General features: G+C 39.4%; 1 protein-coding gene across 4 annotated transcripts in view; it reads right to left on the bottom strand.

Moving 5' to 3' along the window:
- sh3gl3a (SH3-domain GRB2-like 3a) overlaps nucleotides 1–16,722 on the bottom strand; it is a 45,577-nt gene that overhangs the window by 15,892 nt on the left and 12,963 nt on the right. For 2 of the 4 annotated variants that reach the window (XM_046033017.1, XM_046033019.1), the window contains exon 2: nucleotides 1,462–1,530. In XM_046033017.1, coding sequence (XP_045888973.1) covers nucleotides 1,462–1,530 — 69 coding nt within the window. Of the gene's footprint in view, nucleotides 1–1,461; nucleotides 1,531–3,726; nucleotides 3,758–3,801; nucleotides 3,816–16,722 lie in introns of those variants that run through there. The other 2 variants (XM_046033020.1, XM_046033018.1) reach the window with 2 other exon arrangements.

The raw sequence follows: 16,722 nt of genomic DNA, 5'->3' as shown, positions 1-16,722 counted from the left end.
TGTGTCGTTGTTCATTCTATCATGGTATTTGTCAGGGTGTTGGATTTCTTAGCTTAAGTTACCCCACCTTTATAATGCAGAGAAATATCTGGAGTTACAGTAGGAAATGCCATATTTAATTGAATTTACCAAAAATGTTCTATATCAGGATATGTATCGTTATTGGGATTTGAAATGACCTATACTGGGATATGAATTGTCATATCGCGCAGGCCTAATACACAAACCAATAAAAACTGGGGGAGATGTGTATTGGAACATGACAAAACAGCAGAGTCATTACACTGAGGTTGCCAGGTTTGGTACCATTGGGCTTGTACCAAGTCCAAAATTAAATGCAGACTGACAGAATCTAGCAGCCCACATTACAGCTGCTCAGAAGAGCTGGACTGACAAATGTCGTTTTTACATTTATGTTTATGTAGAGATTAAAAAAAATGATACAACATGTGAATCAGCCTTAAAGTTGTTGGTAGGTAGACATTTTTCAATTTGGACAGAGAAAGGATAGCGGTTTGTCCCTGCTTCCAGTCTTTATGCTAAGCTAGGCTAACCACATCCAGACACCAGCTCTGTACAGAAGGCCAAATATTCACCTTTTGGGGAGGCTGTTTCTCCTGTAGAGTGTAAAGTCTCAGATTTGACCAGTACACCCTTTCATCATAATCTGTGATGTGAAAACACAGTTTATATTCCCACAAATAAAATGTGTGCATCCTGGTCATCACTCAGTAATGAAATCCTAGTGCCCCATGAAGCGTCTCTCCTGGGTGGCCCCCGAATTGCAGATCACATTGCACTGTTACAGCAGGTGGTTTATCAGACATTGCAAGCAATCGGCACCGGAGCTGAGAAGCAACAAACATATATACTGCCCTCCATTTCCAATAGTTTTGTAATGGGGCTGATTTTAACACAAGATTTAGTTTGTAAACATTTATAGTCTGCTATTATGTTATCCTGAGTTACACTGTTCACAATGACAGCTAAAAATAAAGTAGAGCTTCAACTCGGGGGCTTCTCAACTGATGATTTGAATTATCAGTATAGGGGCTAGCCCCACTAAACACACAAAGATTAGATTGGTTAGATAATCTTCTCATTTCAAATAATCATGTTTCCCAAAATGTTGAACTATTCCTTTAACAATAGAATTAACCATTTGCAACAAGCCAAACACTAATTTCAAAACACTATTGTGGTCAATGGAAAAAAATGATGTTTTTTCCCAAGACATTAAAAAATATTGAATTTTAGAAGTGTAATCGCAATACAGCGATATCCTGATATTTTCATTATTATATATATTATATATATATATATTATATCATTTCATCAAAACCTCATACCGGCCCATGGAACCTATTATCTCATGCCAATGTTATATGAGATCAACCTAGCAAGTGTAACACTACTCATTCATCATAAGACCATGTCTACTAACACCTGTACTGGACTCACCCTCTCCATCTCCATGAAGTCTTCATCCAGCTTTGTTCCCTCTGCCCCGCTGATCTTTTCACTGAGTAGCTGCACAGACAAAGCACAGAGCATTATGGATACTTCAGAAACAAGGGAAGAAGGACAACATAAAATATGAAGCTGATGAGATGTGTCTTGTTGCTTTGTCAACACTGGGTGAATGGAGTGTCTGCATGGTGATGCTGAACACAACTGAAGGCACTATCTTACAACCTTGCAATTTCATTGAAGAAAATTCAATCTGCTAGAGAGCTTTGCAATCGAGTGCACAGTACACATATGTCATGCCACTTGGGGGTTGAGTTTTAGGATTTTCGACATCAATATGATGATGTACCTTAAATTGTCAGGTATTCAATTTGTTTGATCAGGCAACATTTGATCAGTGTCTTCTACAAGGACACTTCCCATGTGGACGACAGGATCCACCTCTCATTAGGGAGTTAGTGATTCTGTGGGCTCACATAGGTTTTGTTTGATAAAGTCCTTCCAAATCTGTTGTATCTGAACATAAATGTAAATCCATGACTATGTCCCGGCAGCTGTTAGCTGGAGTCTAAAATCTCCAGGATTTGTCTTAGGTGACATCATCCTCACAATCTGTCTCTCTGCTGTGCTGAGCTGTACAATATCAGAAAAAGAATGCTGCATGTGAAGGGAAGTTTTTTCGGACCATTTTTGTCTTCATTTAAGAGACAGGACAATGGACAGCAACAGGAAACGGGCAGAGAGATAGGGCGGCAACACGCAGCAAAGGGCCAGAGGCTGGACTCGAACCCGGGCAGCAGCAGTAAGAACTTAAACTCGTCAGTTGGATTTCAGTTTGATTTCGATTTGATTTTTCAGTAGTTCTACAACGATTATTGTGGAAGTTCAAGTTTATTTGAATGATTGATGATGATTTCATATTAATACATCTTTGTCTTATGTAGGTATGAGTGATGTACTGAATTTCCAGGGTGGACCGCATGTTTTCTGAGATCTAAATGACTATGCGCCCTCTGTCCAGGCCAGAGTGACTATTTGAATTAATTGATTATGACTGCCAGTGCTAATGGGCACCTTTTTTTACACAGAAATACAACATTGAGAACCAGGAGCCCTCTTTTACAAATGTGATAAGTTAACATTTTCAAAGCAAAAGAGGAGAGGAGCCACCATGTTGGTTGAATGAAAAAAAGTAAAAAAATGAAATTACATATGTTAGTGTGCTCTGAGTAAACTTTATGTTATTCTTTTATGGTGGGGAATATTATATGATGAAAATCTTATACAATCGAACTATTAAATTAAAGCCCAAAATAAAGTGCATTTACATGTCAACGTATACTAGCAGAACATCACGCTGTTCCCTGATGTGAACTGCATCCTGCAATCCTCTTCTATTGATGCATAAACCTGATTGTCAATCATAAATAAACAGCTGTCTTCCTCATTGTAGTAAAAAAAGGACACCAGGGAGGGTGCAACAAGCATTATTATTAGCTGCCCTCCTGCAGCCACAGCAGCAGCTTCTTCTCTGCAGCAACTGCTGACACGGCTCCTTTCTTTTGTTCCATTCTCACAGTTTATCATGACTTTTTCATGTGGCTATTGTTCCTACTCTGTAACAGATGTAACGTAACATGTAGTGAAGTACAATGCTTAATGTAATAGATGGTCCAGTAAAAGTAAAATTACCGTTTATTTAAAAAATACTCAAAAGGTACACACAAAAAAATTACTACAGTAGAGTTAGTGCACTCTTGCATATAGATAAAATATATTACTGTGAGGCACAGCACTATTTCAGACGTCAGATAACTATAGTAGGTAAATACATGTGGTCATATCCAACTTTTAATAAACAAGCAATGTACTATTTAAAAGAAAAGATGACTCAGGTTGTCATTGATCTCAATAAATGACTATAATCAGTGTGAGTGAGTGATTTGAATTTGTCATTTGTATTTAGTTGTTTAGGTCAATGACTGTTAATAAACCCATATTAAGCTATACCATATAAGGACATCCACAATTAACCCTTGTGTTTTAACAGCAGTTTTGAAATGTGTGTCAAACAGAGGAACAGTACTTTGACAGCATTCCTTGGCAGATTTGGCACTAATACTTAAAGATTTAGGGCAGTTGGCCAGTTAGAAAGAAAACTTCTGACTGCAGGCTAGTCACTGAGTTCATGTTCTACAACTGAAAAATCATTGTTACTGTAATTATGGGTTGCAATGAACTTTCCGATGAACCCACTTTCATGTCGTGGGGTAATTTGCATAATTCTTCTTTCTCCTAGCTTTTCCGGTCTTCTGCATTCGTGAAGCTTACCCTGAAAGAAGCAGGTTCTGTGAATGGAAGGAAACACCAATAAAGAGGATTTTAAGCTTTCGGATGGCAGTTATGTATTGAGTGACAGTCAAGCTCACTCCTGTCATATGAACAAAAACTACAGTGTCTTCCTTGAGGAGCAGATTAATAAAGTAGCTGCGGGTTAAATATAGAGCAGATGGTAATGATGGGTGTTCCAGCAGACAAAAAGTAAAAGTAGTCAAATTAGCAGCTCCGTGATCAGCAGAACCCTGAGATCCTTCCAGAATAGAAACAAGACTTGAGTCATCATGACGGGTGCTGTTCGCCTGTTCATCATGGAAATTTAGTATCATATATGGGATATGTAGGATTAATATAACTGAAATTCAGATCCCCAAAGACTTCAGTCTTAATATTGGCAGATGGTGTAATAACTAAGTTTCCAAATTCAATGGGAACCTTAACCCAAAGCCGCTTCATTTGAACATGATTGATGCAGTTTGTGTCACAACACACATCCTGTTTTTGAAACCCTGTTCTACAGCAGTGTTTCCCACACATATTTGTGGCATAAGGCCGTGACATATTGATTTTTTCTATTTAAAATGGGTAAAATCTAGGGCTGGGCAAGTTAACACGTTATTATCGCATTCATTTAATTAATGGCGACAATTATTTTATCACACGTTAACAATGCGATTAATCGCATTATGTGCAAACTTGTTAAAGTTAAATCTGATAAGTTAGTCTATAACACAACACTGTCAATGTCGGAGACCCACCTTACAATAAGTTATTTGCAAGCATGTAAGGATAGAAATATGTTATTATTTTATCTGCGTGTGTCTAAACCTAATGCTATCGTTAAGGAGCCCTACACAGCACATCCAGTGTTAAACGATGTCATGTTTTGGGTGTGAGTGCATGAGTTTCCTGTAAGGCTGGGTGATCTTTCTAATATCCGTTATATTCAAGTGTCAATTAATGAGGAAATGGCAGATGATCATATCATCATATCCGAGTTTTTCGTTGTGCATTTGAGTAATTTATTTCTGCATTAAAAGACGGAGGCGTTCTCCCAAACACACAGACTCCCCGAACTAATTAACCATCTAGACTGAGTTAACTTTAGCTCCAGACAAAGAGAACAGCAGGTCGATCATATGGAGGCGGTTCAGATGTGAAACAAACGACTATCCTCTGCAAAATATTACACAAAACGACACAAATCTATCCCTTCACCTAAAGCAGCCCCCAGTGCAAAATGAAGAATGCATAAAACATAAAATAAAAAATGTGCAAGTGCCACAATGTACATCTGAGGTTTATGGGGGAAAGCTCTCAGTCGCTACGACAGATTTCTGTCTATCAGATTCCAAAGAGGACATGAGAGGAGTGTGGATCCAAGGGGGAAAAAAGTGATATGTAAAGGCAACAGGTAGCTGATCTGTTCAATCTACTGTACTGTGATGTAGGCTACCACACGGTCAAATAAAGTGAGTCATTATTGATGTTCTTGATGTTCACGTTGGTTTCCCATGTGCTGTGGATTAATTACCCTTTCAGCCACTTGTATGTTGAAAGCAGCCGGTAATGAAGTCATCTCTGTTGGCCCCAGAACTGAAGTGAGCATGTGTGTGTGTGTGTGTGTGTGTGTGTGTGTGTGTGTGTAGTAAATTCACAGGTCAGGTCAACAAAGATGTGTGTACATAGGTAAATCTTTTTTATTATTCATCATTTTATTTCTACAAAAGGCTCTTTGGAGTGGCCTCCATACAGTCCGGCTCCTTCTTGAAATGATGAAGTGGTTCATGCTCAAAAGTCCTCTAGTCTCTCTGAATGAATGCCAGATACCAAATAATAGGTACTATGAGTGTTCAGTTATTACTTCTACAGCCAATGCAATAAGCTATTAAATCAATATAAAGGGGCAATTACTGGTGCTGTAAGAAGATCCTCAGCCTGATGAGTGAGTGTGAGAGGAGCAGGGTGGGGAATCACGATCGTCTTCAGCGTGCTGTATTGCTTTGTATCGGTAAATGATGACAGCAGTTCTGGAGCAAGTGTTGCTGCTGCTGCTGAGCCTTATGTAAGCAACCAGACTGGATCAGCATACGATGCACAGTACGACTGAGGCTTTGGGAAAGCATGGGGAGGGGAGAAGCTGAGACTTTGTAGAGTATTGTTGCGTTGATGCTGTATACATTTGTGAAGGTCACACATTACAATGAGCGGTAGCAAAAGCAAAGGAAAAATTACGAAACACAGCCACTTGTGCTTTGAAATGTCGTGAAGAACACACCGAGAATGAGCAGACCACAAGTGTAAAGAATTTCACAGCGCAGTGTTCCTGGGAGTCATCGCACACACTTGAGCACAGTTTAGCGCGCTGCACTGCTGGTCTCATGTTTACTTCACTGATGTTACATTTCCCTCAGCTCATCATACAGGGGAGCAACATCATCTGAAGCACTGAGTTCAATTAAATCCAGAAAAAACTCTCATAACTCGATCAGTGCAACTCGCCACTGACTCTGGCTAGTGTTGGAGTAAGAATTACATGACAAACACACCACATTTCTTTATCGTTCACTTTTACAAGATACCAATTATGAGATTAACACCTTGCAATTATGAGACATTTTCAAGTAAAGAGAAGTTTTTTAGTCACAGTTCTGTGATTCAGTTCTGGTAACTACAACAGTTGTTATGAAGAGCAAGAAAAGATCTACACTTCTGCAGCATTAGGACTGAGTCTTAAACCTTACTACTTCTTAAGAGAAATCTCATTGTACTATAGTACCAAGGATTGTTAAGTGATACTGAATTTTTGTATGAAATGCTTTAACATTCAGCTGCCTCCCAGTGATAATGCCAGACCAGGACTGCTCACAGCGTTTGAGACCAACGGAGGCCAGTTTGAGGACAAAATACAGTACAGTGCCGAGGTGATTTAAAGCAGCTCCGAGCAGGACTCTGACTCTGGGAATCACAAAGACACGGCGGGTTCAGGCAGGAGAGCAGTGAGTTTGTAGTGAGCCAAGTTGTGAGTAACGTTATATACTATGACTGAAGTTGTCTATGAAGTTTTGTACAGCAGTGACATAAAACAGTGATGCATTTTAGAAATTAGTGTTCTTGCTAAGCTAAGCTAAGTAAGTAAGTAGTAGTAAATAAGAGAGCTGCAGTCTGTTGCACCAGCTGTAAAATCAACTTTAACTGCTAAGTTGTAACTAACTTGCCACTTTCATCAGTTGCACCATCGCTACTGACGCTACAACAAGTCAATCGCAATCCAAACCCACATTTTACTTTCTGTAGTTCAATACATTCAAGCACAGGGCGTTTATTCAGACAACTTGGCAAATAAAAAGTGAGCCCTACTGCCCCTGTCCTAGTACAGGTGGTGTGAATGTGTGTTTTCCCAAGGCTCCTACAAGTGCAGCCAGCAGTAGGAGAGTTGTAGGCACCAAGTGGGTCAGAGCTTGAGTAAAATTAGCAGACTCAGAGTATAGAAATGAGCTCAATCTGGCTGCCTGAGGCTTTCTAGGACAGTGGGGGGTTTTACTGCAAAAACTGTCCAGGTCTGGTCTGTCCAGTAATTTGCTGTGAAATGCTTAAAGCTTTTTCTCTGAACAACTAAATGAATCCTTCTGAGAAAACACATGTGTCACTTATGTCTCTATGTTAAGAGCAGAGCTGGAGTCAAGACACGGTTAGCCAGAAACAGAGTGCACATAACTCCAGTGAAACATTTCACTCCATGTGTAGGTTAAACAAGCGAGATACACAGTGTGAAAATGAGGTGTTGGCAGATCATTTTTAAACGTGGGCCAGACTGTCAGTTTCCACCTGCTTCCAGTTTTTATGCTAAGCTGACTTAAACACAACTCTGTACTTAAAGGGCCCGATTTACTAACATCCCGAATACAGAGTGCTAAATTTGTTAAATGCATTCTAAATATTGCACGTGCAATTTTAGTACCTGTTAAGGGTGATTTACTAAGAATTATTGCGTAGATGACAACAGGAGCAAACACAATGGAGGTGGCAGTATTTAAATGAGGGTTTTGCATGTTTTAATGGTTTCCGGCATGGAGAGTCTGGAAGGAAAGCAGCCACTGCGTGAAAACCTTGGTTTGTTTCGTTCCGTGCGTCCCAATTATGTGGAAATCTGCTTTGGAAAACCCCGGCAAAAACAGATACAGTGTGCTGGAATGACCCAGATGCGAGGAAATGCCAGCAGGCTGGATGATCGTGCTTCATCCAGCCAAAGGGAACAATCACCGACCGTCCGCACAGTCCCCGGTAGCTCTGCGATCTCCTGTCCCTGTGCGCCCCATTCCCTCTCAGGTACCTACAGTGGGTTGTGTCGCTATTACGCCCGCCGCGCTGTGAACAGTTGGTGATCGTTCCCTCTGGCTGGGTTAAATTAAAGCACTACTGCAGCTGGGGGCTCTCCGCAACTTTCTAAATTCTTCCCTCTCACGCAGAAAAGAAGTCAAGTCGAAACGAAATTTGCTTCATTGGCATGAAAGTTAATACAACAGTACTGCCAAAGCTAAAGGAAAATACAATAACAATTCTATTCATATATATAGTTCATCGAATAAATAAAATAAAATAATTGTATTTCAATACATTGGATATAGAATAATGTGTGTCTCCTACTGGTAACAACAGAAGCCATCTCTGCACCTTCCTTTCAAACGTATCAAATACAGATGCTGTTGCACTCACGTGAAATTGCTTTTAGGTTTGGTAGATCACATTGCGTGTAGTAAATAAATGTATTTGCATGGTACGCCCCAAATTGCATATTCATTAAGGCAAAAGTAGTAAATGAACAACAGGTGCTATCTTGCGCTTTTGAAAGAAGACATTCTGCGTGCACACTGTTAGTAGATCAGCTTACGTGCTAATTTGCTGGTGATACCAAGTTCGCGCACGTTTTTACTCACGTAAACCTTTAATAAATCAGGCCCAAGGTAACACTAAGACATGGTGCTTTGGCAATATTGTTGTTACACATTCATGCCAATGCTAATTTGAATTGAACTGAATTGACATGGGACTTATTTATCTTCTCATCTCACTAGCAAATAAGCATTTTTCGAAAACGTTTTTTACAACGTTTCAAATGACAATGTAAAAGTGGTCGCTTGAAGTGATTTTTGTCCGGTCTTGTTTTAAGCCTGTTTTTTGCTAGCAAACAGTGTTTCCCACAGATTTTTAAGAGACTAAGGTGGGTGGGCCTCGGACTCTCTCGGGGGATCCGGGGGCATGCAAGGTTCTTCGTCACTTTGAACTTTTGTAAACAATGTTGTGCTCTAGTAAACTATTTGATCATAAACCCATTGTAGAGCTATAAATGGTGATGAAACAGCAACAAAAGTCAACAAATTTATTTAATGTTTTTCCAGCAACCCTAAATCAAAGAATAACTCATTTCTACACCATTTTATTGCTGTTGTTTTTTCTTCCAAATTTTTTTTTCAATACATCCAGTCCGACCCAGTTTGATAAATAATGTTGTATGTGGTTCTCGTACTGTGTAACATGAAGACTTCACATCCTCTCTTCAGTAGGACTCTCATACTGCAACACTTGTCCTTGTAAAGAGACAAACTGACAGGATAATGTCGCTAACCTGCTGTCAGCTCGCTCTGGTAGTACCATAAAGGCTTTAATACGTGTGCACTTGAAATTTAGGTGCGGTAGCTTAATCGCCTTCTCACAAACAAGTGACAGAAACTGACCATTAATGTTACCGTAGTTACCTCAAAAGAATAGTGGTTGGATGCCAAAGTGTGTAACCGTGCGAGCTTACAGCTGCACGAAGCTGACAAAACACAACGTTACGTCTAAAATGTTGTTATGAGATGTGTAAAAATATTTTCGGTTCATTTTGAAACTATGGCGGAGCAAATTAGACTTTGGTGGGCTGCCATGGTCTCGTTAATTAATGGGAAACAATGAGCAAATATCAGCATCCCAGTTAAAATCACAGTTATGCTTTAAACACACATATACTATATTGCTGTTGTGAAGATTATCTTAAACTTCAATTAACATATGGTTTAAATTGCATGGTGTTACATTAAAGGGAGAAAGGGGGAAGCGGCAGTGCTCACTGGGACAATGACATGCTCCAGATGCATTAGTACAAGCTGCAGTAGCAGGTGGCAGCTGGAACAGCAAATGACTGGTGCTGGCCCTGCTTTTAATATGTAATCTACAGATGAGAGCTGCAATTATCCTGAGTAGTGGACTGAGAGTCAATACAAGGCAACAGTCACTCTGAAAGTAACTGTTCTGATCGTCGGGGGTTTCAACATGAGGGGACTCTCCAGCGAGACATGATCTTCACAGTCAGGATGTTAGGGGTTTCTTTTAAGTCACAGTTCAAAAAGGCCACCAGCACTGCACGTTGATTTACTGTAATGTGTTTGATTGTGTGACTGTGTTGATAGTGTGCGCCGTCTTCCTGCACTCTGAGCACAGGTCTTTACAGACGGGCCTGGGGGAGCACAGGGGATACACACAATGCTTGTTCCTTCCTTTGTAGAGAGCAGCACAATATCTTTTCGCTCACACTGCTTAGTGTAAACAAACACAATGATGACCCAGCAACCAAACAATTACGCTGTAACAAGAGTACACACTAGAATGAAACATTTCCCTATCAGTTTCATACTTTAGTAGAACTTTTGTGGATAGTATATTAAAGAATAATTCCCATTTATTAAAAAACATTAGGCTAAGATTATCTGTCATGCTCTTTGTTGAAACTCCAGCAACCCCAGCCAAACTAACATGTTTGCCAAACTTATCAGTAAGTCATCATCCTCAAATCCATGTCTCTCACAACATTAAGTTAAATATTTATTTAAAGGAAACAAAGCACAGGCCTAAATCTGAACATTTGTGTTACTTATCCAAGGATGTCTTTCTGATATTCTAATATTTCCTTTTCATACAATTACTGATCGTCAGTGATAAATGTGCCACTACTGGCATTGTGAACTGCAAATGTGCCAAAATAGCAACAATACTAAAACGTGTCAAAGACTTTATCCAGAGGGAAATTGTTGTGCAGCAGTTGCAGTAGTTTGTGCACATAGTTTTCCTGTACAGTGAGAGATTATTACTATAACTACCAACGCCCTCACTATTAATAAAGTAGTTTACATAATCTGCCTGAACTGATGGTTTATTTACAATCTGGCTGAACATCTGTCTGCTCGTGTTTCTTGCCCAGTCTGACTATGATGCAACAATGTCACCGTGTTTCCAGAACTCCAGAACTTCCAGAATTACTTTGGTGTTTAAAAATAAAAATGATGGTTAAAACTAGAAAAATATGAGCCAAATAGCAGTAAATCAGAATTATTCATTAAACTACACTTACACCAAATCGGCCATCAAATTTTAACTCAACTTAACAACCCAAATTCAACTTCAGTCTTTTAACTTCCAGATGTTACACAGTCTTTTGCAAGCCAAGAAAACAGAGGTCAATTTTACAGCTGATGTCTATGGATTTCTCTGAAAAATGAGCTTATTTCCAACTTCCAAGTAACATTCTGAGAAACCACAATTAAAAACAGCTAAATATCCACTTAATTAATTTCAGTGCTTTATATACTGTGACTACATTGTACATTATACTGTATATAGACGAAATGAGGTTTACTGGCTATTTTACTACCAGAGCTGTCACGATTTCTACTTGGGCGGAGTCAGATATTCTGTTAATAAAAGAATAAGAATAAATAAAAAAGATATGTCCGGTCAGGCTTTGTAAACAAGGAGGAGCTTTGTAAACAAAGAGAGTACCCTCCACCAGACCCACTTATTACCGTGTTTTACCAGTTATAATATTTGAATAACTTACTGTTAACTAACTGCAATACATTTATTTTGAATAATTACACATATATAAATACACACACATTTGAATTTTTCTATATTGCATGATACATCACATTAATTAATATTGATTCAATATGTAATATTTCTTATTGAAATTTTGAAATTTTATTCATGCACCATGATTACACACTCTTTCTGATGACTTAATATGCTTAAATTGTAAAGCACGAAAACGGGAAACATGGAATTTGGAAAAACATTGAGCAGAATATGGCAGCAAATTAAAACAGATTTCATAGAGCCCTATCCACGGTTTCATCACCCAATATCTGCAGCATAACTGAAGCAAGCTCGACTCGGATTATTGCCTGTGCCCTTTAGGATTTGTTTGCCTTATTTTTGGAATGTTTGTCCAAGCTTGTTCATTTTGTGATGAGCTGATTAATAAACATTTTTGGCCCCCTGTTTCGTGTTTCTTGCCCATTTTGTTTTCCTGTGTCTTGGCTTCGCAGCATAATGACAGGGGCTTTTCAAATCTGTATAGCAATTTGCTACAAATTCCTTGTATGTCACAGCACAGTGCTAGTCCAGGCAGAGCAGTGAAGTGGCACGTGCATCAGCTGATGGGCATCAGCTGCCTGATACATGCTTCACCATCACAGGCTCATTCATCAGCTGCATGGCTACCAGCTGACTATCCATCCATCATCAACCGCTTATCCTGCGTACAGGCATCGGGCGAAAGGTGGGGTACACCCTGGACAGGTCGCCAGTCCATCGCAGGACCACTCACGCTCACATGTATATACATATGTAATTGATTAATGTCTTTAAGAAGAAATTTTATTTATCACTGGTCCCAACTTTAATATATATAATTTAATATTGCAAAAAAGTCCATTTTCATTCCTGGAAAAACTCATCAAACAATTTGAGATGCACTGGAAAAAGTAATATCGTCTTAACCTCTTGGGGGAAATTTGACTTCAGATTTTAAGGTTAATGAGAGAGGTTGGATTTAAAGCAAGGTTAATTCGATATTCCGGATTTTGCAGGGTGATAATATTGGTTCACAGTTCACACTACTTAACGCAATGCAGAGAGAATGTTCAGCTCACTTTTTCCCTCAGCCCCAGAAAGTGGTGGATCTTGTGGGAAATTAGCTAGTTATTAAGGCTTTCCAGGCTGGCTGGACTGTGTGCCTGCAGTGTATGGACGAGGGAAAAGAATGCAGAGGTCATAGAGTGACAAACAAGAGTGTGATGCTCTGCCTGTTCTGTGATCATGTGCTCTGTGACTCATTCTCAGTCTGTCACAGATCACACTTTTCCCTCAGTTAAGATTTGCTATTGATGGGAGGGAAAGTGACATGAAGTCAAACCATACGGACTACTAGAGTCAACAGCAGTTTCCCTTCAAAAGAATGTGGACTCTCTTGAGGAGGTGAATCACTGGCCTACACATACATACACTCAAGGGAATTCTGTTGTTGTGGGTTTGTGCATGTTAGCAGAACTATGGCTGAACCCACCATTGAGATCACTGAGGTCCTGACATCTGTATTTGAACGTGTATAGTATACATTACAAGTCACGGACAAGGTGGATATTTTACAAACACAGACCACGTAAAGCATAGGGATGCAACAATATGAAATTTCTTCGAAGAAGAATCCGAAGCCGAAACCAAATATAATGAAAAAATTTGCCGAACACCGAACAAGTACATTCTTATTTTTTCCATTTATTTTGTCATTTTTTTTACCATTACATAAAAATAGTCAAAATGTGCTTTTTACTCAGTGTTTCCCACAGGATTTGGAGAGACTTTGATGGGTGGGTCAGAGGCCCAAAAAGGTCCGGTAAAGTAAATTACATGTGTCCATTTACTGTTAATGTACACATGTAATATGTTTTATACTTTCTGTGAATATAATCCATTTAATCTTATTTCCATACTGACACCTTACATTCATCAAGTCCGACCCAATTTGATAAATAATGCTTAACATGAAGAATCTCTTCAGTAGGACTCTCACACTGCAACACCTGTCTTTGTAAAGAGCGACAATGACAGGACAAAGTCACTAACCTGCCTGCCAGCTCGCTCTGGTCCATCTCAGTGGATTACCCATAAAGGCTTGAATAATTATACACTCCAAATTTAGGTGCGTCGAGCTTAATCACCTTCTCAAAAACGAGAAAGAAACACTCACAGCGGGTCAGACCGTTTGTTGCCTTTTCTAAGAAGTCAGCCACAGAGGGAGTGGATGTGCTGGATCCAGTTCAGCAGGACAGTGTCTGCAAACAGCGAGTTTTGCGTCTTTGACGTATTAGGCTGAACACCGACAAGTGCTTTTTTTGCTAATTTTGGCCGATTAATTTCGGTGGCCGAACATTCGGTGCATCCCTAGTACACATCCCTACCACATACAACATTAATTTTAGTTTGTGGGCATTAAAACCTGCATTCACAGCGCGGTAATATGTGAAAATGTGAGATTTCTTTGCAGGGGGGGTACAATCACGATGTGATGGATGGATGATGGCATCAGCCCAACCCTAATTTTGTCCACTGAAAAACTTTTAAAAGCCTAGTCCCAATTAGAAGCCTGTCCCTTTTACTGGCCTGGTGTGGCTTGTGACATGTCATCTATTATGACCCTGATGTCATGTTAACAGGTTTTCCCTACCATTACAAGGCTTAGGTGGTGAGGCCCAAAACGGCTTGGGTGTTGGCCATGAATGTGAAAATTTTAAGCTTTTTGGGTGTTATTTGTTTATTAGCTGCTCTAGCTTTTCCAAATATTTGTTCACAGATCTCGTAATAATTATGATAAATATGACATGAAATTGCATATTCTTTATTAGAAAATGTACATGCAATGATGCAATGATTGAATACATTGCGATGATGTAAACTCAAACTAAAAGATAAAATGAATGTGTATATAATTTTACTAAATTATTTTTAATACAGTTTGGCAGGAGACACAAATTAGTCAGACAGAAGGAGAGGCAGTGATTACAGAGAGTGAGAAATTCATTGCAACATTTGACCTGATTCTCATGCTACTGTCCACTGACATGGTTTTCAAGCTATTGTTATTAAATTTTTGATCTCCAAATGTCTCAAAATGGACATATTTAAATTAGGGAAATCAACATTTTTGGGGGAATGCCCCCGCACCCTGCCAGCAAACTCAGTTTTTGGACCTCTGTATTTCTAAAACCCTGCGTACGGCCCTGAGCAGAACCATATTGTTTCACTGTTTCTTCTATAGGATCTGAAGCAAAGACAAGAAGACAGAACAGCACGAACTCTCTCTCTCTGGTGTGTGCTGTGGATATCAAAAAAAACAAAAAAAGATAAATCATACACATACAGAATGCTTCGGCTTCTCCCACCATTTAATATATGCAGATATGCAGGTTAGGTTAATTGCTGGCTCTAAATTGCCCTTAGGTGTGAATGTGAGTGTAAGTGGTTGTTGTTTCTGTGGGCCCTGTGACCCTGCACGGTTAAGCGTATTGAAAATGGATGGATGAATAGAATTGTGAAACTGAGTTCAGGCAGGGAGGTTTCGGCTCAGGATGTAGAGTGGGTCATCCACTGATCACAGGGTTGCCAGTTCGATTCTCAGCTCCACATGTAAGTGTCCTTGGGCAAGAGAGCCCAAATTGCTCCCAAAGGTCAGGCCAGCACCTTGCATGTTAGCTTACTGCCATCAGTGTGTGTGAATGAGAGGCAAATAAAGTAAAGCACTATATAAATGCAGCCATTTACAAAAATTTGACTGACATTTTTAAAGTAGTTATTATTTCACTAGGCCATGGCCTTCCTGCTGTTTTGAGCAGGGTTCTGTTAGTTCAGTGGCGGGTGGGATCAGTTGGAAAGTGGAGCCACCCAATGATTTCCAGCTGAGATCATGTACAAACAAATACGTTTAACATTTTGAAATTGTGTTTCAAATAGTATGTCTGTGTAGCTGGTGGTGCTAGGAGATCTGCTGATGGTCAGCATCGTTTTGATGCGATCTTTTACTACTAGCCGAGAAGTAGTACACAGCCCCACTTCCTAAATTACTTTATGCTGTTTACATGGTTCATTAGAAGGTAGGTCAGGTCAATTTATGTGAATTATTAATGTTAAAATATCCTCTGCTCAAAAAACAAAACTCCATTGTAAAAGCAGGAGTTTTATGGTAGGGCCATATTTTTTCACAGTAAAATCTTTAGTTACACCATCCCTGCCAGTCTTTTCAGATTTACTTTGATCTTCAGGCACAGTCATCATTTACGTAGTCACATGAAGTAATGAAGTGTTTGTGTGACTATTTTGGTCATGGGTTATATACTTTCTGTAATAAAACATACAAACAAAAAAAATCCTGTCAGATGGGACCCTGACCCTGGGACAAAATCTAATCAAATGGGGTTCCGTGGTCTAATTTGTGTCAGTTTAGGGGTCCTTAACAAGAAAAAGTTTGAGAACCACTGGTATAGATTGTTTCAGGAATGAATCAAAGCCTCCGGTGTTAGCAGGGAAACGGAGTTGTGGCTTGTGAAAAACTTTAGATTTTGTAAAATGCATGAAAATATAGATTAATGGTCTTAACTTTTTTTCTTTGGCAAGTGATCATGCTATAAGTGGGATAATTCCCTTCGCTGCGCGTCGGGCAGTTCTGGCCTCCCCATCGAGTATTAATTCCTGATAATGGGCACCTCGTTGGGCATTATCCCTTCCATGTATAAACACATACATATTATATAGCCTACATTCATACATGCATACAGACACACACAAACACAAATACACAGTACTGTACTACTCCTTGTGATGCATGTACAATAATGCAAGTTCTTAATATGTCATCAACTATAAATACTCCATTTTCCCAACATTCAGCCAGACATCTCAGAAACTCTACTAGAATTGAAAATTAATTTCTGGTGGTTCAAATAATGCTTGGGCACAAAACATTTAGTCATGGGACATGAATGAAATAGTTAATGCACAATAATACCAATGACAAACACTGAGCTTAAACAGGCTACAACGCTC

Source organism: Micropterus dolomieu, linkage group LG20 (genome assembly GCF_021292245.1).
Source record: "Micropterus dolomieu isolate WLL.071019.BEF.003 ecotype Adirondacks linkage group LG20, ASM2129224v1, whole genome shotgun sequence".
NCBI lineage: Eukaryota > Metazoa > Chordata > Actinopteri > Centrarchiformes > Centrarchidae > Micropterus > Micropterus dolomieu.
The sequence above is the reverse complement of the archived record's forward strand: the minus strand, read 5'-3'. Positions and strand labels throughout refer to the sequence as shown.